Source organism: Engystomops pustulosus, chromosome 1 (genome assembly GCF_040894005.1).
Source record: "Engystomops pustulosus chromosome 1, aEngPut4.maternal, whole genome shotgun sequence".
Classification (NCBI taxonomy): domain Eukaryota; kingdom Metazoa; phylum Chordata; class Amphibia; order Anura; family Leptodactylidae; genus Engystomops; species Engystomops pustulosus.
The window spans coordinates 77933839-77960066 of NC_092411.1; the positions used below are offsets into that span (position 1 = coordinate 77933839).

At 39.6% G+C, this 26228-nt stretch overlaps 1 protein-coding gene across 1 annotated transcript; it reads right to left on the reverse strand.

Moving 5' to 3' along the window:
• Positions 1–25482, reverse strand: LOC140124869 (uncharacterized). The gene is made up of 7 exons (XM_072144454.1): positions 25269–25482; positions 11456–12369; positions 7970–8024; positions 7609–7711; positions 6510–6652; positions 4976–5209; positions 1–3163 (listed from the first exon to the last, which is right to left on the reverse strand). The coding sequence occupies exons 1-7, from the start codon at positions 25341–25343 to the stop codon at positions 2516–2518; spliced, it is 2172 nt and encodes a 723-aa protein (XP_072000555.1). The 5' UTR covers positions 25344–25482; the 3' UTR covers positions 1–2515.
• Between the last annotated feature and the right edge of the window lie 746 nt (positions 25483–26228).

Below are 26228 nucleotides of genomic sequence, written 5' to 3' on the forward strand. Positions count from 1 at the left end.
TGAGAAATCAAATTATTTTTATTCATTAGACACACTTGCAGATATTGCATTGCAACATGGCTACATTTAACTCCTAACTACAGACGAGATCTACACAAGCCAAAAATAAGCTAAATAAACATTGTATAATTTGTGTACTACTGACAATTATTAAAGGGAACCTGTCATCAGATCTAATAAACCACTATCAGTATGTTAATAAAGCAGCTGAACACCTTCCAGGTCACGTTCGTTTCATGGCCCAGTATGCTGCCATCATCCAGAAAATTAACTTTGAAGTGAGATGTAAATTGGTTGTATAAAGTCAAGGAGGTGGAGATTTTAACACTAAAATCTCTCTCTTCGTCAGAAAGCCAATTTCACTGTAATTGATGGTCCTGCGTCCAAATAATCACTAACCAGATCTCCTGAAGTCTGATGCATCATGTTAGTCACAGAAGGCGGATTTCAGAGCTCCCCACCTTGACTTCAGGGTTCAACTCTCCTCCTCCTTGACTTTACATCTCACTTTAAAGTTTCTTTTCTGAATATATGCCACCACCACGGGCCATGAAAAAACAAAAGCTAGAAGGTGTTATGCCACTTGATTAATAAACCACTACCATTATACTGTCAAGTTGCTGATGACAGGTTCCCTTTAATTCCTCAGGAGTCCTGCAAGGATGATTGTGCCTACACAAACTATGGATGATCACACATAACTTTAACCAGCTTTTCAGATGTGATCGAGTTGCACACAGAGCAGAGCAAGGGTTGATTTCTATAATCCTCTTAAATTTACTTAAAATCTAATCAGGATTAATTACATTTTATTTTTGGCCACAGCTAAAATATCTTGTGTGATTGAATAAGATTAAAGGGGTTATTATCCAGGACGTTAACATTTTCAACCTAACTGTATTAGAACAGCAGTGGTTCCGAGTATGTGAACCCCACAGATTATCAGCTTGAAGGGAGTACGGTGGAGTATGTGCCAATTCATTGTTTAAAAGGGACACTGTTTTGGCATTATCTGCTCAACAGCTGAAAAGCCAAGTTGACGCTAATCTAATATTGACAATTTATCCTAATAGTTCAACAGTTCATGAAAACCTTTCAACTATTTGATACAATTAAAATATGTAATGCTAGAAGCCTTATTTCAGTATTATGTACCCCCAGGGTGCCGTAACACTGAAGAAACCATGCATCAATGTCAAATTCTTCCAGTGGGTAATCTTTTTGTTTGAGGTGTCACATTTAGCACATCACCACATGTCCCACTGAGGTGACCATCAGCGAGCAGCTGCAATCCTTGCAGCAGCGCTGCAGCAAAATTGCAATATATTGCCTACATAAATAAATGAAGTCTTGATCATATGACATCAGATAAAGCTAAAGATATCGAAGGAGCGTGGCGTTTTGGATAGTTTTTTCCTTTTATATTAGTTTTTTAATTTTAAGCTGTCACCAATGAAGCTTCGTCAACAAGCTGGGATGCAGCACTAGAGCTGAACAAGGAAAGCCGGGCTAAGTACCCAAAACTGGACACCCTCTTACATTGAGGCATGGTTCACAACTTTAGGTTCTATTGTGACGTACAGTAGCAACAAAATGATTTAGATTAAACCCAAATATATCTACTTCCTGTGGCTAAACGTCTCTAAAATCTGAGTTTCTGCTGCAGGTAGTATGAAAATGCCTCTGGGAAATAGGACAAATGTGAACATAGCCTAAAAGATGCTTTAATTATCTTTACACATACATCATTACAGTAAATGACTGTCCAGTCAGTGAGAACACACATACAAGAAGGCATGGGAATGTATTTTAGTACTTAACCCTAAAGGTAGTAAATATTAGATACCCAAGTAGTTGACCCAAACATGACAAAATACAAGTGAACTACATTTGTGTGTGTGAGGTGGAGGGGGGTGGATAGTTTTCTAGAAAAGGTGCAGTGAAAAACTAAAGTTCTGTGCAAGCGTGACTACTGCACTATGTAAGACATGGTTCATCATGCGTTGCCGAGAAAATTCCTAGTGCTGTGCCTTATGACTTAAAAAAACAAACAAACATTGTGCGCTGTGTACACCCTATACCCAGATGGTTTTAAAAAAAAGTCGGTCACTAAAACCTTCTGAAACAAATAAATATTAAGCACTTTAGATAAATCAGTTTGATACAAAGACAAGATAAGACAAAATTACTATGGACAGGACAATCTTGCACATTTCTTGCTGCTTTGTTTCTGACCACATATAGAGAAAAAAACAAAAAACTGTAAAAAGTATTACTGGACAACTATTAATATAAAAGACACACTGGAACAACTATACAGACAAAGTGTGTTTGTCGTTAACTGGTAACCCGTCATGATGACCCATCACGAAACAGTTTGCTCCAAAGATGTTTGTTTGTTAAGACTCCCAGAAAAATCATATAATCTTTTCACCATGAAACAAGACCAGATGGATTGAAAGGCCACTGGTTTATTACAGGTATAATAACCCCTGTTATATGCACCAAATTGCAGTCATTCAGTAAGTAATCTGACTGGTTTGCACTGGAAATCAGATTCTGCAGGAAGCACAGGGCTACCCACAGTTGAAGTGCAATGAGTGCTCTGACACCCATGTGTACCCAGAGATGCATTCGTAGATTTCATCCAAGGATTTATATCGGTGCAATACCTTTTGGATATAAGGGAGCAGTTAGGAGCTTTGCAAGTATGTGATTCACACTCTGTTGGGGAACTCAGCTGGTCATCGAATACCAAAGGCTGCTGGTCATCTGCCTCTTCACAGATCACAAAAACTGTGTTTGGCTTTTCAAAGTCAATTGACAGCTCCTTGGCTCGTATTCCATTGGTCGAACTTATTTTGAGTGAGCTTGAATACTCCGAGACAGGCATTTGGCACATATTGCGGTTCTCCTTTCCAAAGGCAGGTGCTTGGCCGGAGCGGATACAATCAGAGGAATCATTCAGCAGTCCAAAGTAAGGCCGTGTCCTCTTGAGGTTACCTGATGGAAGATTTCTGTGGAGGTGTGCAGAGTGCGTAAGAGGATAGGAGGCATTACTTTCTGAGGATTCAGAGTATAAGCGATTTTCCCCAATCTGTGCAGCAGACCCAGCTCTCCTGGGGGTCTTTGGGCTTAGGGCCTTTCCTGTTCCAGTACAACCCTAGAAAGACAAAACTGTCAGTTATTGTCATCACATGAATGTGTTGGAGAGACTACGCAAAATAATATCCACTGCTAGATTTTCAGAAGTTTGTAACATCTCATATAAATGATAAAGACACCGAAGCACATGGCTTACCAAAGTGGAAAGTTCCCAGTTTTCTTCATAGTTAGACCAAGTGGGTGGCATATTTTACAGCAAAGGGGACAGTAGAATATTTACGAAGGAAGAATGATCCTTGGGTCTTCTTTACACTAAATTATACACTGAGATGTTCCACTAAAGAATAACCAGTGTGTTGCCCACAAGCAAGTTTGTGCACTGGACCAGACCATTTTTTCAAACAGAGAGTTTGTCAGAACATACTTGCTCATGGCCAACAGGCTTAAAGTGTTTAACTGCCCTGTTTCGTTAACAATGTAAAGATCTTAAATAGAAGGTTCAGGTAGTTGTTTATGAACTACTTAAAGGGAACCCATCACCACAGATCTCTCCCATACACTAACAGTACCTATTAGTACCTATGTCATTCTGATGATGCCCTTGTGTATATTATTGCTGCCATCATTCCTGAAACTAAGTTACCCTACTCACATTACAGAGTCCTCCTTATTGGAGCTCACGCACATGGCGCCATCGGGGAACCCAAGTTGCACCACTTCAGATACTGCAATGTAGTGAAGCAGGTCGGCACCAAGGTCAAAGGAAAACTGTATGTGTTGCTTCAATACAGTGCAATTCAGTGGATTGCAGGAGCGAGTAAGAGAAAGTAGAATCGCTCCCACAATGCACAGAAATGTACCTGCCATCTGGATGGGGCGGTCTATAATTCTATGGAGAGAAATTGAAAGAGTTCCGGCAATGAAATAAAAAAAAAAATCTATGACTAAGGCTATGACTTTCACCCGAAACACTTCAGCTTGTCTGTATGTATGTAGTCACATTTTTAATTTAATCTAATAAAACATTGAAACGTTTTTTAGTCCAGTGACAGAACTCCTTCAATTTTTCTGCTGTGTTTGTTTTGTTGGTGTCCGGACAACTTGTTCCATGGCACGGACCTGAAATGTGGATCTCCAGGGTGAGCTGTATGGGACTTTTTTTTTCCAATATATTTTAGTCTGCCCATAATTCCATAACCAGCATATGAAGATGGCCACATTTCCTTAGTCTTTCTTGGAGGGAATTCTATGAAAACTCTCTGTGTCGCTGAGCCTGCTGAGGAATGAACTAGGAATTTGAAGTTCTCTCTCCCAGAGAGTTAATTAACCTATTCAAGATAAGGCTGGGGTAAATGAGGCATAGTGGTGACATGTGTAAGGCACTGGTATACAAGAAAAGGACTGACATGTGCCTTGCTATATACTTCTATATATACTTCTATATATACTCATATATGGCCCAACTCCTGGACATTACAATAGCAGCAACTTTTGCCTTTAAGTGAACAGAGAGTGAGACAAAATTCAACAGCGTATTGCCACCTGTATAAATATGTCTGGACCATTATCAGCTAAATTAGGTTATATCCATTGGCTGTCTAATGTTTGAAGTGGCCAAACATATACCTATAAGAATAGATCTTACTAAAATAAGTTTTACCTTTCAATGATAGCTATTTATCTCACATCTTTAGCCAGCGTCATACATGGCAGGTCTGCTCCTCAGGAGAAATAGATGGGGGGGGGGAGGGTTTAATGGAAAAACCTCTGACCCAACTAATGGATGACGGTTCTGAAGCATTGACCCTTTTTAATTCAAACTGAATCTACGAAATGTTTTTTTTTAATTCAGAAAAAAAAAAGAACTCACACTGTCTACCAATTTTGTGAAGGAACCACTGGAAGTACGACTCCGCCATTTCATCTGAAGATGAGGTAACAGGCTGTTAAAAGTGCGAACACTCCAGGCTCGCTGTCTGGTCGATTCTATGTCTTCACCTTCACTTCCTTTTTCCTCTCCAGTTAAATCCACACTTGTATAATCTGATGTAAGCCAGTCAGATACAGAGGCAGGGCTGGTTACACTTCTTTTTAGATTTCCTACCTAGAATGAGAAGACAATTTAATGAAAACATTACTGAAACAGTGGTGTGGCTACCTGTCCAGGAGATACCACCATATGTGGATCCAAATCTGATCACAATAGACTGCAAAGAAAAGGAAGTTGAAAAAAAGCAACAGTGCAGTTTTGTTTTTAGTGCTGAAATAGACATAAAACTTTTGACAACCCTGAAGAATTTAGTCCTACACATCCACACCATATTGTCCAGGTTTTTTGTGTGTGCATTGACCCATATGCAGTTTCCGAGAATAAAAATCAACTGTCTACAACTGTGCAGTTTGATAGATCAGGCATTTTGGAATGTGGGAGATACCTAACATTACCCAGGGACCTATCTTGCGGAAACAAGTACCTTAGCTTCTCCCTCCTAATTTCTTGCACACACCACCTGCTGGAGACCTGCCAGGCTGTGGGACAGCCCTCTGGTCCCCATAAGAAGCACCATGACATGAGCGCATCCTAGGCCACAATCGCCAGCCACTCCGGTATGCTAGGCCCCGGCTGCATCCAGGCCACAAGAAAATGCTAGGCCCCGGTGGGGGATGTTGCACAGGCTTAAAGAGTCATTATCAGTCATTATCAGTTTTAGTACATACTACATGCTGTCCTGGCAAGAATGCAGCCCCTGTAATCATGGACAGGAAAGAAGGATAAAAGCAATACATTTTGTTACCAAAATTGGTGACACAAATATTTTAAAACTTTAAGTAATATGATTGCATCATAAAGTTAAAGGGAGCTAATCAGATAATTCTACATTAGGAAATTGCTATTACAGGCTAAATCCGGATCATTGTCTCTAAACCATATACACACAAACAAGAGAGGTATTCAGATCAGAAAACTGAAGGATTGTCCATTTAGAAGAGTACAACCTTTATGAACTTCAGTTGAAAGAATGATAAGCAGAACAGACTTACAAGAAGCTTATGCTGAATACTACTAAGTAGTGTGAGAACAATTATGCCTTACCGGGGTTTTAGTAAAATCATATTTTCAGTTTAAAAACAATATTGTTCTTTCTTTATTTTTAACGTGTGTAATAAATCAGGAGGCATCTTCCTTATATAATTACCAACTAGTGGACGGAATATCCAGTACATGAAACAATAAACAAAACTAAATTAATCTCATGAATATGAATAGATAATCCTCCAATATAAATTAGGTTTTCAATTTGTAATACCCCTAAAACTGCTAAATGCATTATAATATCAATGCATATGCGGATGCAGAATGAAAGCATCTGATTGAGTTTATTTCTCACACAGAATATACTGACCCGCATACGGGAAGAGCCAAAGTTAGGACAGTTTGTGTGATTTCCAGGTGAGATAACAAAAACCTCATCGCTGTTGGAGTCAGACACCGCAATAGTACACGAGGAAGGATCTTCCTGTTGCGACTGCTGAGAAACATCTGCGACTGTATCAGAGAACGTAAGCAAGAAACAGAAAAACAGGAAGATCAGAATGTGCCTTAGGAAAATGTGCAAAATCTTAGGATTCTTACACATGGGTGATAAATGATGCAAGCTGTTAACTGATACAATTTACTTAAAGGGAACCTGTCATCAGGAAGGTCACTTTTGGGTGGTGACAAGTTCCAATAACTTTTGGAATGTGGATTTAAAAGATGCCTTTGTTGTGCATCTGAATAATTTCAAAGCTTTTTAATTGTTTTTTTAACATTACCTGGCTCCCTGCCAGATGTGTGCGGCGAGTCCTGGGAAAGGGGCAGTTCAAATGAGAATCACATTCAGTGATTAGCTGACATAAGTGAGGGGAGGTAGAAGGGGAGAGGCAGAGGGAGGGCAATGAGTGAGGAGAAGGGAGACACTGCAGAGAAAAATCATGCCATTTGAACTGCCACTCCATGCACTCACCACACACTTCTAGCAGGGAGCCAGGTAACGCTAAAGAAACAATTTAAAAGCACTAGAATTATTCAGATGGACAACAAAGGCATTTCATAAATCAACATACTGGAGCTATTGGAACCCATCATCATAAAAATGACCAGTCTTAATGGCAGGTTCCTTTTAATAAATATCTTAGAAAGTTATAAAATAACAGCAAGAAAAACACGTTTTACTATGCCCAAGCGGCAGGACAACACACATCTTAAGAAATGTGGTCCTTCTCTGGGCTGCAGTAAGTCACAAACTAAAATTAAACTGTAATGAATTGTCTATGCCATAATTTTTCCTTCTCCACCACATTTTTTTGTTTACAAAAGTATAATAAGCAGCATAAAAATATTAAAAAAGTACAAATATATCAGAGTATTAGGCACCAAAATCACATGTATGCAGTATCTACCTACAGGTAGAATATATAGGATAAAAAAAAAGAAATTAAAAAAGAACCAAAAGCACTTACCTCCCTCTCCCTGACCATTTTCCAACTCCCTGCATTGCAAGTTTTCATCTGACATGACCAACTGAAGCTCATTGACCTCTAGGGCTGTATTCTGTATTCCAGTCTATCAAAATCACATGGAAAAATATAACATAACATATGGTACAACAACAGCATTCCGGACACATAAAAGTACGGTAAATAGATACTATTAACAGGTAGGATTTCTGTAAATGGAGGTACTACATATTCCGCTACTGTCACAGCAAGGTAACCTTTCTATACAAGGTTTTCACTGTAGGAATGCACACAGTAGACATGTTCTATACAGATTATACACAGCGTAGTATAATCACAGATGCTAGAACAGGCTCATACTTACCACTTGTGTAGTTATCTGGCCGTCACTGTGTTCTCTTTTATGACATATCTTCTGCCTGAATGGCCCAACATATAATAGGAGACATTAGATTATATGTAACAAAGTTAATATATATTTTTCTATACATCACTGACTTTTTATCCACTAAATAGAAATATGCCATTGTCACCATTGTCTGCTCATTTATTCTGGAACTTACACAGAACTGTTGCCTCTTCCTCTATAGAGAACAGCCAATATTTTCTACTTATTCCCTTGTTTCTGAAAGTAACCACCTCGCAGGGATGTCAGTAAGCATTCAAAAGGGCAACAGTCTATAGTATTTGCCACACCCAATTCCAAAAGTATTAAATTGAGAACTATAATTCTTGGCGATGTATGGCTTATTCCATATAAACCATTCTTTCGATAAATGACATAAAGAAACTTTATGACAAGGGGTTATACATCTAACCAAAAAAAAAAAAAAAAAAAAATTATAAACCCATCTACAAATGCCATAAAATTATAAAAGAGAATCAAGACTCTCTGTTTACCACAATGTTCTGGAGTTTTCTCTCCAATGGACTTTCTAGCCCCTTTTATAGGTGGATAACATTTAAATACTGTAGCCAATCAATGTTCAAGATTGCCATGTGTGGTCCTACTGATGGGATAGCTTCCAACACATCGTTTCAATAGGACACATGGCAATATCAGCCAGTACTTAACTAACCCAAAGACTGAGAGGCATGTGACTTTTTTTTTTTTTAAACATTTAACTATAGATTTAGAATATCTTTTAGAAACCGAGAGTCTACCAGCTCTCAAATATCTCCAAGAGTAAAAACAATATGGTGAACACTATAAGCCACCTGGACACAATTTTCAAAAATTTTAGTTTTATCTTCATGCAAATTAGCTTTTCAGTGAACCAGTGATAGAGTCATGTCCGCTGGTGTACTGGTTTTGCTATTTCAATGTGCCCAGCAGCACTCATCACTGCCACCAGGGATTCTAAACATGATAAACAGAGAAGATAATTTGCACAATTATTCAAAAACTAATATTTATGAATTTTCTAGAATGTGACAGATATAACAGGGCCAAACCACACCAAACGACTAAGTCCTGGATCCTGTGCTAGTGTGTATTATCACAGGGACTTTGTGGCTTTGACCCTTTATGTAGGATGTGACCAAGTGGGGTCTAACAATTGATTCTGAGGCCCTTCCCCTCCTTTCTGTCCCCCACCCCAGATCTTTTGACCCAATACAGTATTTATGTTGCTTGCTTTATATTCCTAAAAAAATTCAATTAAACACAGTTTACAAAAGAATTTTCCATCTATACACTACTACAAGAACATGCTCCCTCCATGTGTCCTAGCTACTTTCCTGACTCATCCCTATAGAGCTCTTCTCGCTATTTAGAGTTTGTATAGACTGTAATTATTATTTCCTTCTGCTTGTGAAACAAAAACATAACAAGGGAATTATACGCCTTTCTTTTAGGCAGCAGCCCAATGCAAAAAAGGAGGGGAGGTAGAAATTCAGTCCCTTCAGGCTGGAACAGATCTATCCTGCTGTGCCCAGCAATGTCCTAGAAGCTATGAAAAATGCAGTATGTGTCTCCATGTATATATGTGTCTGCCTGCCATATAGAGGTTATGTAAAAATATACATGCGTGCCATAGAGTGTTTCTACGTCTATAGCGGGATTTATCATGGGTTTTTCACTACTTTTCTCCCCATATGCTACCATCATGGAAAATGGGCCGAGAGGGGGTGAGAAGCGGTGGGGAGAGTGCCGGCACAGGATTCGGATGTAGGTTCTAGGAGAATCTACACATGTATATGTGCCAGTTTGTAAATGTGCCTAAGGTTATGTACCTGTGGATCAACACTGTAGAGGTTTAGAAATAGTGAGCGTTTGTGTGGAAACTCAGATCCTATGAAAGTTTATATAATAACAGTAATAACAATAAATAATAAACTATATAACTATGTACATTTTACCCCCTAAAGCCTTCAATAAATGACATTCAGAATGACCAAAATTATACAACCACCACATTGCAAACTTTTTTTTTTACAGAAAACATCACATCATAATAGTATTTCATTTGTGGAATACAGTTGGTCCTGCCTAGAAAGGATAATTGGAAGGCATTTCCAGACAAATCACACTGACCGAACAGGGTTTGAATTCCTGGCTAACAAATGACCCTTTCATACACAACAAGCAGTAAACAAGGCATACAATCCAGTATCTCCCAGTGGCAACTGAGAAGAGCCAGCAAAGACAGTCATTGGCAGCACGCACTGTGCCCTCCCCGTGTCTGCTTGATGGCCCACAAAAACCCTGGGGCCTGTGAAAAAAGAACATAGACAAGTGGAATTGACACTGTAGAGCGAAGAAACTATAGTATTCCCTACTGACAATTCTCCATAAACATCATGGAGCTATGATTTCCTATATTATCTAGGGCTCTGAAATTGCTTCTGAATTGCAGTGCATTGCTGCAAATGGTTAGGTTTTAAAACCTATCAGGAACATAAAAACTTGTAAAAAATTATTACTGGCAGGTAAACGCAATTAAATCTATAGTGTTAGAAAAAAAAAAACTTAAAATACTCCATAATTTATATAATTGTTTACTGGTTTAAAAGAAGCCTGAACTCTTTTTGGGAAGATCCATTAATTGATTTAACACACATTAAATAAACACAATTGACAGATAAAATTTATAGTTTGACAGTATACAGCCAACCAGGACATAAGCTAGCCTACAGTAAAAAGGCTATGTAAAATTTTAATAGGACTAAAAACACACAAAAGGTTATAATTTGCCAGAGCACTCCGAAGGAACAGGCAGCTACTTAATTCTTCAATTACATAATTATGTAAATGGCTCTTGTTTCCTGGGCAAAGGACAGAGCATAAGGGAGTCAACATCAGAACAAGGAGGCCTGTACCACACCATACAATTCTATATGATTGATGCATGTATAGAGTTATTCTCTTATGCTGTTAGAGGAGTAGTAAACCTCCAACCTAAGGGCATCTAATGGAACGTCAGCATTTTCATTAATTTAGTGCAGGATCAGGTTTCTGCAGGAACAGTGAACACTCATACATTTCTATGGGCAATATATTTTGATTCATACAAATTTGTATAAAATAATATCCATGTTCAAGGTAATCAGCCGACAGATTTGCCAAGTTGTCAGCTGATTTGATCTTTAGGTTAAAATAAAAATTATCCTTTTGGAAGAACATCTCTCAGAGTAAGCGTGATGTGATGAAAACATTCTCATTCACTAAACCAGCAGAAATCTGTCTATGTAAATTAACTTATATAGTAGTCAATGAGTCAGTGGTTAAATAAAAGTTAGATCTAGAGCTACACATGGCTTTTACTGGTATGAGAATCAGTTTATCGTTGTCCATATCAGAGCACATTCAGCATTTTAAGTTTTGAAAACATTATTGAAAGAGTCTTACCTAAAAGTTAAGCAAAGTATCAGCAGAAGTACCAAAGCAAATGAGATGGTAGCAGCAATGACAGCCAGCAGCACTACACCTTCCCTGCCCCGTCTTTCCTGCACACCCATAGCGGACACCAAAGACTGGTTATGGTAAGATAAGAGGATTGCAAAACCACGGCCACGATTGGTGATTGTAATTAGCTCCAGAATCACCTCGGTCATCTCAACAGGGGATCCGAAGGTCAGACTTTTATTTTTTGGAGAATTAGATCCACAAAACCGAACAGAGTAAGTGACAAGGTCAGTGATATAGAGGACATCAAGCGGGCAAATTTCCGGTACTGGAGTTGTTGTAGTGAAGGGGTCAGTTCCAAAGCTTGTAGAGGGTACACCTTCACTCACCTGTTCATAGGGGACTGTTGCCATTCTATCTGTGGCTGCTGCTAGAGGTTGCATGGGTCTGTTGATTTCTCCAGTCAAGCTTTCATATTTTCCAGAGGTTGCAGAAGGTGTGCTTGAAATTTGACTGATATAGTCTTGAGCTGTTGTCAACTCTTGTAATTCTGTAATTGTTTTATTTTCTTTGCCACTCATAGACCATGTTTCTTTTGACCCATCTTGATGACCCAACTTTTCTACTGTCGGCTGTGATCGTATTTCCGGACTATTTGACAAATCACCCTCTGCTGAAGTGTCCTTTTTCTCTCTAGTGTACTCAGGTTGAGAGCTGAATTCGGAAAATGCATAGCTAGTTGCAGATTCATCATCAAATACATCAAAATCCAGAGTTTCCAGCATAACAGTGGAACCTGCAGGTACTAAGATCTGCCACAGACAGTGTGAGCCAGGGAGGTAATTGTTGGGAAATCCTGGAGATAAAATAAGGTCTCTGCCCGATGGGTTCAGTACAGCTCCACAATTATAATAAACCTAGCATAAAAATAATGTAAATACAAAATTAAAACCTTCAGAATTTGCAAATTATGATTTATGCACAGAGAACAGAACATCAAAATCTACAATCTGTCAAACCATGTTACTACCAATGCTAACCTAAAAGCACCATTGAGATGGTTACACAGAATTTTAGCATTTAATGTACATTGCTAGTGACATTGCACATGCCTAACACAATTCCACAACATTAAACATGGAGATCTGTAAGTAGCAGAGCATTCATACACATTCAGATCTGGATATTAACTAAAGAAAATTCTTCTTTCATATAATAAAAGTTAAATCTCCTTGGCAAAGCTGAAGAACAAAATCACATCTGGTTAATATATACAATATGGAAAATATCTTTAAAAAGATACACTGGTGGTTATCTGCAAGTGGAAAATTGGCTCTACTACAGAGAAATTCTGAAAGAATCCTAACATATTACCCTACATAATACTCTTCCTGCTGAGTCTTAATGAACCAAAACATTCAATGTACAAAGCAGAAGGCTGCAGGGGCCAGTAGAAAACATATTAGTATGGCGAGATTACTTTTGTATAAATAGACTCGTTTAAAGAGGACCTGTCACCCACAAAATAGGCACTACTAAAGTAAGCAGCTCCTAGTGCTACAAAAGATGTAGCAGTGTTACACTTCTAGCGTTATCGGAACACTGTTGCACTGTACAATTGGAACGACGCACCAAGCTCACAGAAGCCCGGCATATTCATGAGGGGGCTGGAATAGGAGGCCTTGGCAGTCACCGCCGGCCTATGGAGTGGGTGGGACGGTCTGGGGGAGAAGTTGAGCCTTGGCCGCCGCCTAATGAATACGCCACACCGCTGTGAGCTTGGTGTGGCGTTCCTATTGTACAGTGTCCACTAGCTTTATCGGAGGGTTCAAATAAAGCTTGGCTCTCTCACTTTCTATTCTGTGACATTCCATCCATCATCATGGGAGACTTCAACATCCCTGTTAACACTCCCATTTCCCCTCCTGCCTCTCAGCTCATAGCACTAACTACTTCTCTAGGTCTTTCACAACTTCGCGATTCCCCCACTTATAGTAAGGGAAACATCCTCGATTTGGTCTTCTCCCGACCATCTTCAATATCCGATTTTACCAATTCCTCCTTTCCACTTTCAGACTATAATCTCCTTTCTTTTACTTTCAATAATCCTTCAACCCATCATTCGTACCGGAATCCACGCACAATAGATACTCGCCAACGTCTATTTTACTAATCGCATATCCTCTCTAACAACTCCAAAAGGCTCTTTGATACTCTTCACTCCTTACTAACACCAAAGGCGCAGCCACCGGTCACAGACCTTGGGGCTGAAGATATGGCCACCTACTTTAAAGATAAAATTTATTGGATTCGCCAGGAAATAATTGCTCAATCCACTCACCCCACTAATCCCCTTCCCTCTGGTACCTTATCTTGTTCACCCTCTTCCTTTGAGCCAGTCACAGAGGGAGAAGTGTCCAGGCTCCTCTCCTCTGCTCGCCCCACTACCTGCATCAGTGACCCCATCCCCTCACATCTGGTACACTCTATCTCCCCAGCAGTCACTTCTCACCTCACTAAAATTTTCAACCTCTCTCTCTCTCTCTCTTCTGGTGACGTTCCCTCTTCATTCAAGCATGCTGTTGTTACCCCTTTACTAAAGAAACCTTCACTGGACCTCCTGCAATCTGGTTTCCGCTCTATGTATTCCACTGAAACTGCCCTTTCTAAAGTCTCCAATGATCTCCTCACTGCAAAATCCAAAGGTGACTATTTTCACCTCATTCTCCTGGATCTATCGGCAGCGTTCGATACTGTGGACCACCAGCTCCTCCTTAGGATGCTTCGCTCCATTGGCCTAAAGGGCACGGCACCCTCTTGGTTTTCTTCCCATCTCTCTGACCGCACTTTCAGTGTCTCCTTTTCTGGATCTTTATCTTCTCCTCTTCCTCTCAGTGTCGGGGTTCCTCAGGGCTCGGTCCTAGGTCCTCTTCTCTTCTCCCTCTTTACTGCCCCCATTGGACAAACCATCAGCAGATTTCGTTTCCACTATCATCTTTATGCTGATGACACCCAGCTATATACTTCTGCACGTAACATCACCCCTGCCTTAATCCAGAACACTAGTGATTGTCTCCCTGCTGTCTCTAACATCATGTCCTCTCTCCTCTTGAAACTTAATCTAAGACTGAACTTCTTGTCTTTCCACCATCTACTAACCAACCCACCCTGACCTCTCCATCTCGGTCTGTGGGATCACTATAGCACCGAGGCAGCAGGCCCGGTGTCTTGGGGTTGTGCTGGACTCTGACCTCTCCTTTTCACCATATAATCTCTTACTCGCTCTTGCCGCATGCATCTCAGAAACATCTTTAGAATCCGACCATTTCTGATGTTTAAAACTTCTAACATGCTAATTGTTGCACTTATTCACTTTCGACTAGACTACTGTAACTCCCTACTAATCGGTCTTCCACTCGCTAAACTCTCTCCTCTTCAATCTATTCTTAATGCAGCAGCCAGGCTCGTCTTTCAGGCCAAACGCTACACGGATGCCTCCAGTTTGTGCCAATTACTGCACTGGCTGCCTGTCTCCTTCTGTATTCACTTTAAAATAATAACCCTCATCCACAAATCTCTGAATAATGCTGCCCCTCCCTATCTCTCTTCTCTCATCTCAGTCTATCACCCTTCCCGTGCTCTTCGACCTGCCTCTACCTTAATTCGAACCTCTCATGCACGTCTCCGGGACTTCTCCCGAGTTGCTCCAATTCTCTGGAATGCCCTTCCCTGGCCTCTCAGACTAATACCCACCCTCCAAAGCTTCAAATGTGCTCTTAAAACCCATCTCTTTAGGCAAGCCTATCACACTCGCTAACTCCATGAAATGTCAACTCTAACTTTACTAATCCATCCTATGTCCTCCTCCCGTCTGTTATTTGGCAAACAGCAGATATTTACCAAGCTCCAGGCTTCTCTGCAGTCTTTTTCACCTAGGACCCTGTAAATAAGATGGTGGCTGATGGCTGGTTCAAGCAGCAGAATTTTTATTTATTATTTATTAAATTATTTTATATTGTTCCCTTATAAAGAATGGCTGGACCATTATACAACCTCTTGTGTCAACCCCCTCATCCTCAGTCTGTAAGCTCTTGTGACCCCTCACTCCTGTTGTTCTATATGAATGTTTGTTCTTTGTAATGTAATATAGTTGTATACGTCCCCTATGTTTTGTAAAGCGCTGTAACACTGCTACATCTTTTTACCTCTTGTGTCACCCCATTCTTTGTCACAGACTGTAAGCTCTTGTGAGCAGGGACCCAACTCCTTTTGTTCAATATGACTGTTTGTGCCGTGTCATGTTTTATTATATTTGTCCCCAATGATTTGTAAAGCGCTACGGAATATAAATGTGCTATATAAATAAATATTATTATTATTATCTGTTGTAGCACTAGGAGCTTCTTTACTTTACTTTTTATGGGTGACGGGTCCTCTTTAATGAAATTGAAAGACAGATTATTTTCTGCTGTCTACAGTATTGTCCTTTACATTATATTTTCTGCCCTTCATTTACATGTGTTGTCAAAGAGTACAACCTGTTTCCAGATGTAGCAGATCTGCTTCTGTATTTTCTGTACATTGACTGTGCAGGAACATGTGGTATTGATATATTACATTTGACAGTACCTGTACTTCGGTTCTCTCTCAATCACAAAAATGAAGTCATGACTAAAAGGCACTGGCATGAAGCACTGGTAGCAAGCAAGAAAACATATCATAGCTAAAAGAGGAACACTGGAAAAACTGATCATATAATTATTAATCATTTAGCAATCATACACATAATGTCACTGACCACCAGACCGGGGTAATAATGAGACCCTGTTACAATGTTACTCTGTTGCCATTGAGTTTTTACAGTAACAACACTTAATATTTACAAGAGATCTACCAAGGATACTTACTTACTGTGGTAATATTCTATATTATCCATGGCCTCCTTCCTTCTAAGGTCAACTTTTGAGATTATGCTAATCATAGTGCCTGGATCTTTGAGTAAGTGTCCCAGGTTTATAAAGCTTGATTTTGATGGTACATTCCCTTTTAAAAGGATTTTCCCATGAAAGAAAATTCTCAAATTTCAATCCCTTACCGATTTATGCATATTTACTCCTTTGCACCCAAAAAATAGTTAAAATTACAATTTGCAATTACAATTTGTAATTGTTGAATCTTTATTGTTTTAGTTACTCTGCAGTGCTCAAAGGGTTAAAAATCTTCCTAAAAGCAGTTTGAGGGGTGTACTTTTAAAATGGGGAGGATTCTAATAATTTATATTTCAAATTCATTTTAGAAAATTTGGTGATTTTTTTTTTTTAAATCTCTGTTCGATTTGTAAGCTATCTATCATCATACATAGATAAAAGGGCTTTTTAAAAATGTTAAAAAAAAAAAAAGTTGAGCTATGAGAAGAGTAAGCAACTCATTTTGGTGGTAAAAAATATCTAAAATGTCTCAAAAGCAGATAATTTAAAATTTAGAAAATGCAGAATTTTGCGTTTATTTAATTATTTTTTTAATAAATAAACGCAATCAACCAAAATTTCAAAAGTTATAACCATATAAAGCGACACATCAGATTACAAAGCCTTAGGGTTCATTCACACGCGGTATACCCGCTGTGTGGGCATACCGCCGCGTGCTGGAGAGAAGGAGGCTCGGAAAAGGATAGGCCGACATTGCCACATGTACGTCCCCCCAGACGTGAATGTTTAAACTGGCTGCTTCCTGAAGGGTCTGAGATCACTGCAGAGGTCTGTGAATGCAGAAACGGAGCTGTAACATTGTAACTTGTAACAACCCTCTCCTGTGCATCACCCTCATACTAGGACATCACCGCTTTATTATTCCTGTACTGTGACATCACTGTGGCTATTATCCATGTACTTCGACATCAAATTGAGTATCCTTGTAATGTGGTATCAATGTCTTTATTATGCCTATAATTTAACATCAGTGTCCTATCTCCGTACTATGACATCACTGTATTTATGATGCCCACACTGACATCAATGCATTGATTATGTCTATATGGTGACATCACTTTCTTTTGTTAATTAAACGTTTTGAAATGTGCTGATGATAGCGTTAAGTCGTAGCGAGGGCCCTATTTCAAGTATTCTGATGGGGCCCCATTGTTGTTACGCCTATGACAATGACTTCAATGCTAGACAGATGTGCTGCTTTGGGCAATGTATGAACTGTGAATTCTAATTTTGTGGTCACCAACAGAGAGCTCTTGTTTTCTAAAAATACATCAAAGATATTGGACTTGAGGCAGGATGCAATGAGAGTGAAAGAAAAAAGGGCAGCTGTCTCCATATTTACTGATATGGGTCTTATTTTGCTCCTTCACCAAAAGCATTATCCCATATCTGCATCTGTCTAAAAAAAATGCTCTCCAAAATGTATTATAGTTATTGTATTTAGTTCAGGGAAAGTCAGTTCAATTACATTCTGCAATATTAACCGTTTGGCTCCCCACATTTTTCTTGATCTACTAACCCCGATGTGATGAGTCCCAGCGGCACAATTTAATACTTCACTAATTAATTGAAAGTGGAAATTGTTTACTAATTAGACAACATTCCTGACTAATTGCACAGTAGAAGTGCGCATTTTTTTTCAGGTAAAAAATATTTTTTAATTAAAAAGAATTTCTGCAATTCTGAGTCCCCAGTTCCTCAGAGGTGGTAGCAACACTAAAGCAGAAGCCGGGGTTTTGTTTTTTCTTTTTGTAACTATTATTATTAGAAACATTTCAATAATGATGTCTCTGTAGCATCAGCTCATTTTTTTTATATACTGCCATTTGGCTTTAACCCTTATGCATTCCTGTTTTTTACTTCTAACCTTCAAAAATCCATAACTTTATTTTTTCTATTTTTAGAGATTTGTACTTCCCAATGTCAGTATTTCATTTTCAATGCAATGTACCTGGAAGCTGGAAAAATACTTTTGTAAAAAATACTGCCATTTGCCATTTTCCGACACCAATAACTTTTTCATAGTTTGGCATACGGAGCTGTGCAAGCAGAGGTGCACCTAGCCTATCTGTTGCCTGAGGCGAACTATAGAAAGATGCCCTTAACTCCTCCTCGGTCTAATGGTCATATATTAGACCATTAATCTATGGTTCTGCGAGAAACAGAACTGAACTTACAGTTAGATAATATGCAGGAAATAGATCTTTACCTGCAGCTCACATTTCCGATAATACGTCTTTAAACACTGCAAACACTAAACTTGACTCATCTCACGTGAAAATGTGAAGAGAAGCATCATATTTACCTGACTATGGGGGAGATTTCACATAAAAGAGGGAATTCTAGAAAGGACATTTCATACCCTACCTCATGGGGCTGGTAGTTTCATAGGGGAAATTCTGGTGACAGGTTCCCTTTAACAGGTTAGCTGCCAGCAGCGATCAAGGCAGTTAAAGGCAGATGTCAGCCCATGAGCTCTCTCCATATAGTCCCTACTGCAGCGCAATGTACTATATTGTATTGGTATAAAGAAGTGATCCATTGAAGGACATCTACCACCAGATGGGGGGACCATTTTTAACAGGTTTTCTGGCATCTTTATTAATGAAATAATAACTTTGCAAAACAGCCAGAGCCACTCAGGCTGTCGGTGCCTGAACGACCCTCTCGACTTCTCCGGCTTTTGAGTTATGCACGCCCCCGCTGCAAGCCTCCTCCTGCTGCCGGCCGGGGAATTACAATCTGGCCGGTGACATTCGAGCCAGGGTTTGGAGAGAGCGTGCGGGTGCTCTCTCCTAGTTCCCCAGCTGGGAGCAGGAGGAGGCTTGCAGCTGGGGCGTGCATAAATGAAAAGATGGGAAAGCCGAGAGGCGCACGGGCGCCGACAGGCTGAACACCTCCAGCTGTTTTACAAAGTTATTATTTCATTAATAAAGATGCCAGAAAACCTGTTAAAAACAGTCCCCCCATCCCCTAGACCAGTGATTTTCAACCAGTGTGCCGCGACACATGATCGGGTGTGCCGCGGGGAAAGTTCCGCAAACTATGGTGCCCCCTGTGTTTTGTTTCCTGGCAATGCGCAGCGATGTGCAGTCACGGCTTCTTACAATGTAGGAGACGTGTACAATAACACATGCACAAGCTTTGAACCTCGCGCGACAAAATGGCGTCACCGAGGCCGGCGCATCATCCTGAGAGCGGAGAGACTCTCGCATCTGCCCACCGCCAAGATAATGCCCACCAATAATGCTGACTATATGAGCTTTTGCCTGAGTATATGAACTGTTGGCAGAATACTCAGCATATGAGCTGGTACTTTTAGTACTCCAGCAGTATACTGCTTATAACAATGAGAAATTTAAAAAGAGAAATACTATAGTCATGAGGCTGGAGTATATGAGCTGGCATAGCATGGCCATAGTACTTCCTTCTCATTGTACCCCTTTATTTTGCAGTATATGAGCCACATAATAATCAGCACCATATACTAAAAACAGGGAGAAACTGAGAACTGTTGAGGAAGAGCTTTGTGTGTGTCTTTCCACCATTCCTGCCAGGAATCCCTTTTGTGTTTATCGAAACAGGCCCAGGTTTCACACTGAGTAAAATAAATGTAGAATCTATATTATTAACTATATGTATAATATGACTGTTTTAGTGTTATTTTGTGCTATTTTGGTTGCGGCTCAAAAAAGGTTGAAATTCACTGCCCTAGACGAAAAGAGTAGTCTAATTCAGACACTCTACCACCAGTAAACTGGTGATGTCCATTAAAAATGATTGCATTTAGTGTAGCCATGTACTGTCAGATGTTTTTCAGTCCCCCACATACAAGTGCTTCTTAATAAATCAGAATATCAGCAAAGTTAGTTTATCCAGTAATTTAATTAAAAAAAAAAAATATATATATATATATATATATATATATATATATATATATATATATATATATATTATATGGAGTCTTTATAAACAGAATGAACATTATATTGATGATTTGTGGGTTGTAGCCAAAGAAAACCCCGAAGTCATTATCTCAGAAATTACAATAATTAACGCTAAACACCTGCAAAGGCTACCTAAGCGTTATAAAAGGTCTATTAGTCTGGTTCAGTAGGCAACACAATCATGGGGAAGATTGCCTTCTGGATATCTGTCAAGTCAGCAGTCATTGACACACTCCACAAGGAGGGTAAGCCACAAAAAGCTAACGAAGCTGGAAGAGTGCTGTATCAAAGCATTTTAATGTAAATTAAGTGGAAGGGAAAAGTGTGGTAGAATAAGGTGCACAAGCAACTGGGATAACCACAAGCCTGGATAGGATTGTTAAGAAAATGCCATTCAAAAATGTGGGGGGAGATTCACAAGGAGTGGACTGCTGCTTGGCTAAGGCCGGTTCCACACTCATTGCATGCTGCTCGGATCGCATGGTCCGAACGCTGCACACCGGGACTGAACTCTGCATGTCAGTTCACTCCCGGTGTGCGGTGTGTTCGGGGCCGTGCATTCTGAGCAGCATGCGTTGCAAGTGTGATGCGAGTTCATCGCATCACACTCGTGAGTGTAGAAGGGGCCTAAGTGCTTCAAGAGCCACCAAACACAGAACATTGACTACTAGTGTTGCATTACATGTGTCAGGCAACTCCTGACCAATAGACAACAGCAGCAGTGTCTTACCTGGGCCAAGGAATAAAAAGAACTGGACTATTGCTCAGTGATCCATGTGTTGTTTTCAGATTGAAAGTGAATTTTGCATTTCATTTGGAAATCAAGCACCCAGATGCTGGAGGGAGGGAGAGTGGCAAGGCACAATCCAAGCTGCTTGAGGTTTGCTTTAGGGAGCCATCTCATCTGCTAGTGTAGGTCCCACTGTGTTTTATCAAGACTTCATGGTTCCCTCTGCTGATAAACTTTTTGGAGATGGAATTTTCATTTTCCGGTAGGACTTGGCACCTTTCCACACTGCCAAAATTACCAATAACCACAGTATCACTGTGCTTGAACGACCAGCAAACTCGCCTGACCTTAAGACCACAGTAAATCTAATAATGTTCAGACCCAAAAATGCAGAAGGCTACTATCAATGCAACCTGGCCTTAAATAACACATTGGCTGTGCCAAAAATTGTATAACAAACACTTGAGAAAGTTCACTTTGTTTGTATTGACTATATAATTTTTGAATTACTGAAAAAAAAGAAGATTTGGCTGATATTCGAGAAGACTTAAAGTTACATGTCCACGTGCTGGTGAGGAGGAGGAGGAGGAGTGAGCCCTGCTCTCCCCTCTCCATTAGGAACAGCACCGCACGGCCACAAACACGGGGAAAGATAAAGCATGCTCAATCTTTTTTATACCCCTGTACGGTAAAGCGCCGCTGGGTTGCCATAGTCGTCTATGGGGACATTTGCAGCCTTAGGCTACATGCACACTGCCGTTGCCCGCCAGACCGTAGCACGGCGGGCACACGGCAGTGCGCGGGGAGAGGAGGAAGGGGAGAGCGCTGCTCACCCCCGCCCCTCTTCATAGGGATAAATGGTGCACGGCACCGTATTACGGGAAAAGATAGGACATGTCCGATCTTTTCCCCGGGTACGGAGCGGTATGGTGCCGCATGTGTGCGGCACCGTACCGCTCCCGTAGGGCGCCGCGACCCCATAGAAGTGTATGGGGGACGTATATCGGACGTATATACGTCCCCCATACAGCCTAAGGTTGTATTTAGAATTCTGTTCCATCATAGGAAAGCAAAAATGCTTATGTAATCTATGTTAATGCTCATGGTATTTTATTTTATGTGAAAATAAAATTATACTACCAACATTTTTAATTTTTTTTTTATGAAGCACAAACTTTTGACATCAGCTGTTTGAAGGGGCCATGATACTTGCAAGGTTGCTGCAGCTGTAGTATGGCCTTATATGGTAGGTTCAATCAGACAACCTAGGGTTAAAGTACCCCAGGGGGTCTGAAAAATAGTAAAAGTAAAAAAAAAAAAAAAGTTCCAAAAAAAAAAAAATTTAAATCCCCCTCTTTCCCTAGAACTGATATAAATATAAGCAGTAAAAATCATAAACACATTAGGTATCACCGCATTCGAAAATACTCAAAATATAATAACGGTTTTTCACTGCGTTTAACCTCGTAATGGAAAATGGCGCCAAAGTTAGAATGGCACATTTTTTGCCATTTTGAAAAATATTAAAAATTCTATAAAAAGAGATCAAAAGGTCGTACAGTCCAAAAAATAGCATTAATAAATGACAAAAAATGACACTACCCACAGCTCCGTACACCAAAGTATAGTATTAGCGCAACAAGATGGCAAAATACCCCCAAAAAATTTTGTAAAGGAGGATTTAATTTTTGTAAATGTGAGAAAACATTATAAAAATCTATACAAATTTGTTATCCCCCGTGATGGCAACGATCCAAAGAATAAAGTAGACATGTCATTTGGGGTGCACAGTGAAAGCCATAAAATCCAAACCCACAAGAAAACGGTGCAAATGCGGTTTTTCACCATTTTCCCTGCATTTGGAATTTTCTTCCCGTTTCCCAGTGCATGACATGGAATATAAAATACAGTCACTATGAAGTGCAATTTGTTACGCAGAAAACAAGCCCTCACAGAGCTCTTTACGTGTAAAAATAAAAAAGTTGCACGCTCCTGCATCTCCTAATTATGCACGCCTCTGTACTCTATACTCTGCTCCAGAGCCGGTGACGACATCCATCCCTTTGGAAGACTCGCACATGCGCTGTGTTCATCCCTATCGAGTAGCTGCACATGCCAACTTACTTTTGCGATACTTCCTGAGAGCAGATGACGTAACCGGCTCTCGGGCAGAGGGGTGGGATGGAGTGGCTGTAAATGGAAAGCACGGGGGAGTGCATAATTAGGAGATGAAGCAGCAAAGGGCAGGTAATTTCATCCTCTAACACACATTTGGGGGAATGTGTCATTGTGGTCACATCAGATTTCTGTTGTTTAAAAGTTGCAAAACTGTTGAATCAGTCGTTTTTGCTCCAATACCTGTGCCTTTTTTATGACTTTAGCCTACTAACTTCAATTATACCTCCTTACACCTTATATCAAGACAATTCAGATTTATGACATGTAACTTTCTGAAAAGCAGAAAATTTGGGTGCAAAATCACTCTATTCCCCTTCTGGCAAGGAAAAAAAAGTATAGATCTAGTTGCACCATAATCTGCAAAATCGCAAAATCACTGCTGCCATTAACACCTCATATACCAGATGTATCAAGCGATCTAAATCACTGTAATACATCTGACAAGCAGCAGAGCTCCTAAAACAGTCTAAAAACTATCAAAGGTGCTTGCCTTATGATAACCCCCCCCCCCCCCAACAGATGTATGTAATACTTACAGATGTTGCTATAAAGTCATAGTGGATTTAGCCACAGATTCTCAGCAAGATTCACATAACATAACATATATGTGTGTAATGTGTACATGCAGAATATTTGCTGCAAAGCTCTTAGATTTGATCTTTAAAAATATCTACTACTGAAAATGTGTTTCATTTAGGATAGTTGCTGCCAAAAATACATGGATGTCACCTACCTTCTATTCAGATGAATTGAAAAGTCACAAAAAAGTATCTGATATGTCTAATCTTAGCCTAATGTAGCCATATAATCTACTAATGTTGATAAATATAATCTACCTAAACAGCATTGTTATTATCTATTTGTAGAGCACCATTACCGTAATTCCACAGCGTTGTACAATCAATAAGTGATTAATAATATCAATAAGAATTAACATATACATGCTCTGAAATAATCATGAAAAGTGTCTCAAACATAAATTGATTCAAAATGGGGATTTTCATTTAGGAAAATATGTATATTTAATTTTGCCACCTTTACTCTCCCAGCCAGGCAATGCACTTTTAATTAGATTGAGCTGCAGAATCAATGCAGCCCTGTGTCCTCAAATAACTGGACTACATTCCAAAGGGGGGTGCACTTCTCTGGCTAAGGTAGGCGTGAAATTGATTAAGAGCAGCAGCTATAGGCAAGCAGGAGGAAGAAGGGTCTCAGGTTCCAAAGCACCACTTCATATATACGACATAGGCTCAAGCCCCAAAATATCAGCTTTCTATATATGTGGAAAAAAAATGCAGATGTGGGAGACACAAATGGTCTGAATACTGCCATTGGGAAACATTGATAAACTTTATATACAAAAAAAAATAAATAAATAAAAGAAATAAAATATTTGCTTCAGTTATACCCATGACTGAAAAATGGTGGATAATGACAAATAATGCTAATATTATTAAGCCCACCACATTATAGGTGACAACTTTGTTACAATATAAACAGAATGTTTATACAGTGGGGAAGCTCTGTACTTGTCTCCACATATACACATGTAGAGCTGCTTTACAACATGTGGGGTCAGGTTGTAATGGCTACATCTACAACAACCCCTCCCCCTCCCTTTTGCTTACACAAATGGATTTTTCCCAATAAAACCATTTTTCTATATTTGTACTATTGGTCTACAGCACTTAATAATCTAATATGTATGGGCAATGTAACATTGTGGCTTAGCTAGGAATAGTTTCCATAGACAGACACACTTAGCAATGCTGAAGCCTGAAATATTCAGCATTTCATGTAGTTTTTCCTCCGTTGGGAAGTCACATGTAAAACTCAGCTGAAGTCATAAAATAAAAATGCATTTAGAGTCATCCAGTTTTACTGCAAATAGCATTAGCAAATCCTACAAATGCTGCAATTTCTGACACCCTGAATTCCACTATATCCAGAGATTACCTGGGAGTTACAATTACCTTGCATTCCCCTGGCTTGGTGATCCCCAGCAGTAAGCTTGTCAGTAAGATCCAGGCTGCAGGAGGGTTCCCCATATCTGGAGCTGCAGCTGTTTCCAGATAGCCCAGCAGTAAGTGATGTGAGGCTCTTAGATCTTGGCTTCCCCACCGTGGACCCCTCTCTCTGTCTGTGACTCAACCTTCCTCTCTGGTTTTCACTCCCTCCCCACATGGGTCAATTACCTGCTGTACTGGGATAACAGCTGCAGCGCCCTCTGCTGGTCTCACACTACATTGCTACACATTTTTTCATGTGTTTTTCCAATTCAAATGCCAAAAGCCAATGTTACAAAAATTGGTACAAAATAGAAACTGTTGTTGTGGATCAATTCATGGCATTTGCAAATAATACTGCTTCACCAAAAAAAAAAAAAAAAAAACAATTTCGACCTATACTACTTCTATACTACGTTTACTTCCATTCTATGGCTAAAAAAAAAAATCACTGCTTGAATGTACTGTAAGGTTTCCTGTAAAAATATACACATGAAATAAACCAATTTTATACACATATACGATACTAACAAATGGTTATTCCATACAATAAATATGATCCTGTAGAAAGAGAAGTAGATAGCAATTAATACATCAGTCCGTATTCATTCATATATTACTGGAGAAATACCGTTATTCAAAATTGTCCAGAATAGAAAGGCACTTTATTTATTTACTGACATAGGGAACATAATAGAAGTTCCCTAATAAAAGTAAATACATATAATTATATAAAAAGGGATGGTCATTAGTGCATCTGTTATTGTAAATGCACAAGGTCCTTGCAAAGAGATAACATTATCTAATAGCTGCTCAAAAAGCCTACAAGGAGTATAGATGGAAAGTAAATTTAACATAGTAAATGTTCCCTCCTGAGGTGACGCCAATAGCACATGGCTGATAACGGAAATTAAAGTTGTCCTTAGG

Excerpts from the sequence above, each read along its gene's own strand:
- LOC140124869 (XM_072144454.1), bottom strand. The coding sequence starts at position 25,343 with ATGGGGAACCCTCCTGCAGCCTGGATCTTACTGACAAGCTTACTGCTG. Across the intron at positions 8,025-11,455 it reads ATACTTTGCTTAACTTTTAG|GCAGAAGATATGTCATAAAA; the intron begins GTAAGACTCTTT and ends TGGGCCATTCAG. Across the intron at positions 5,210-6,509 it reads TTGGCTCTTCCCGTATGCGG|GTAGGAAATCTAAAAAGAAG; the intron begins GTCAGTATATTC and ends TTCTCATTCTAG.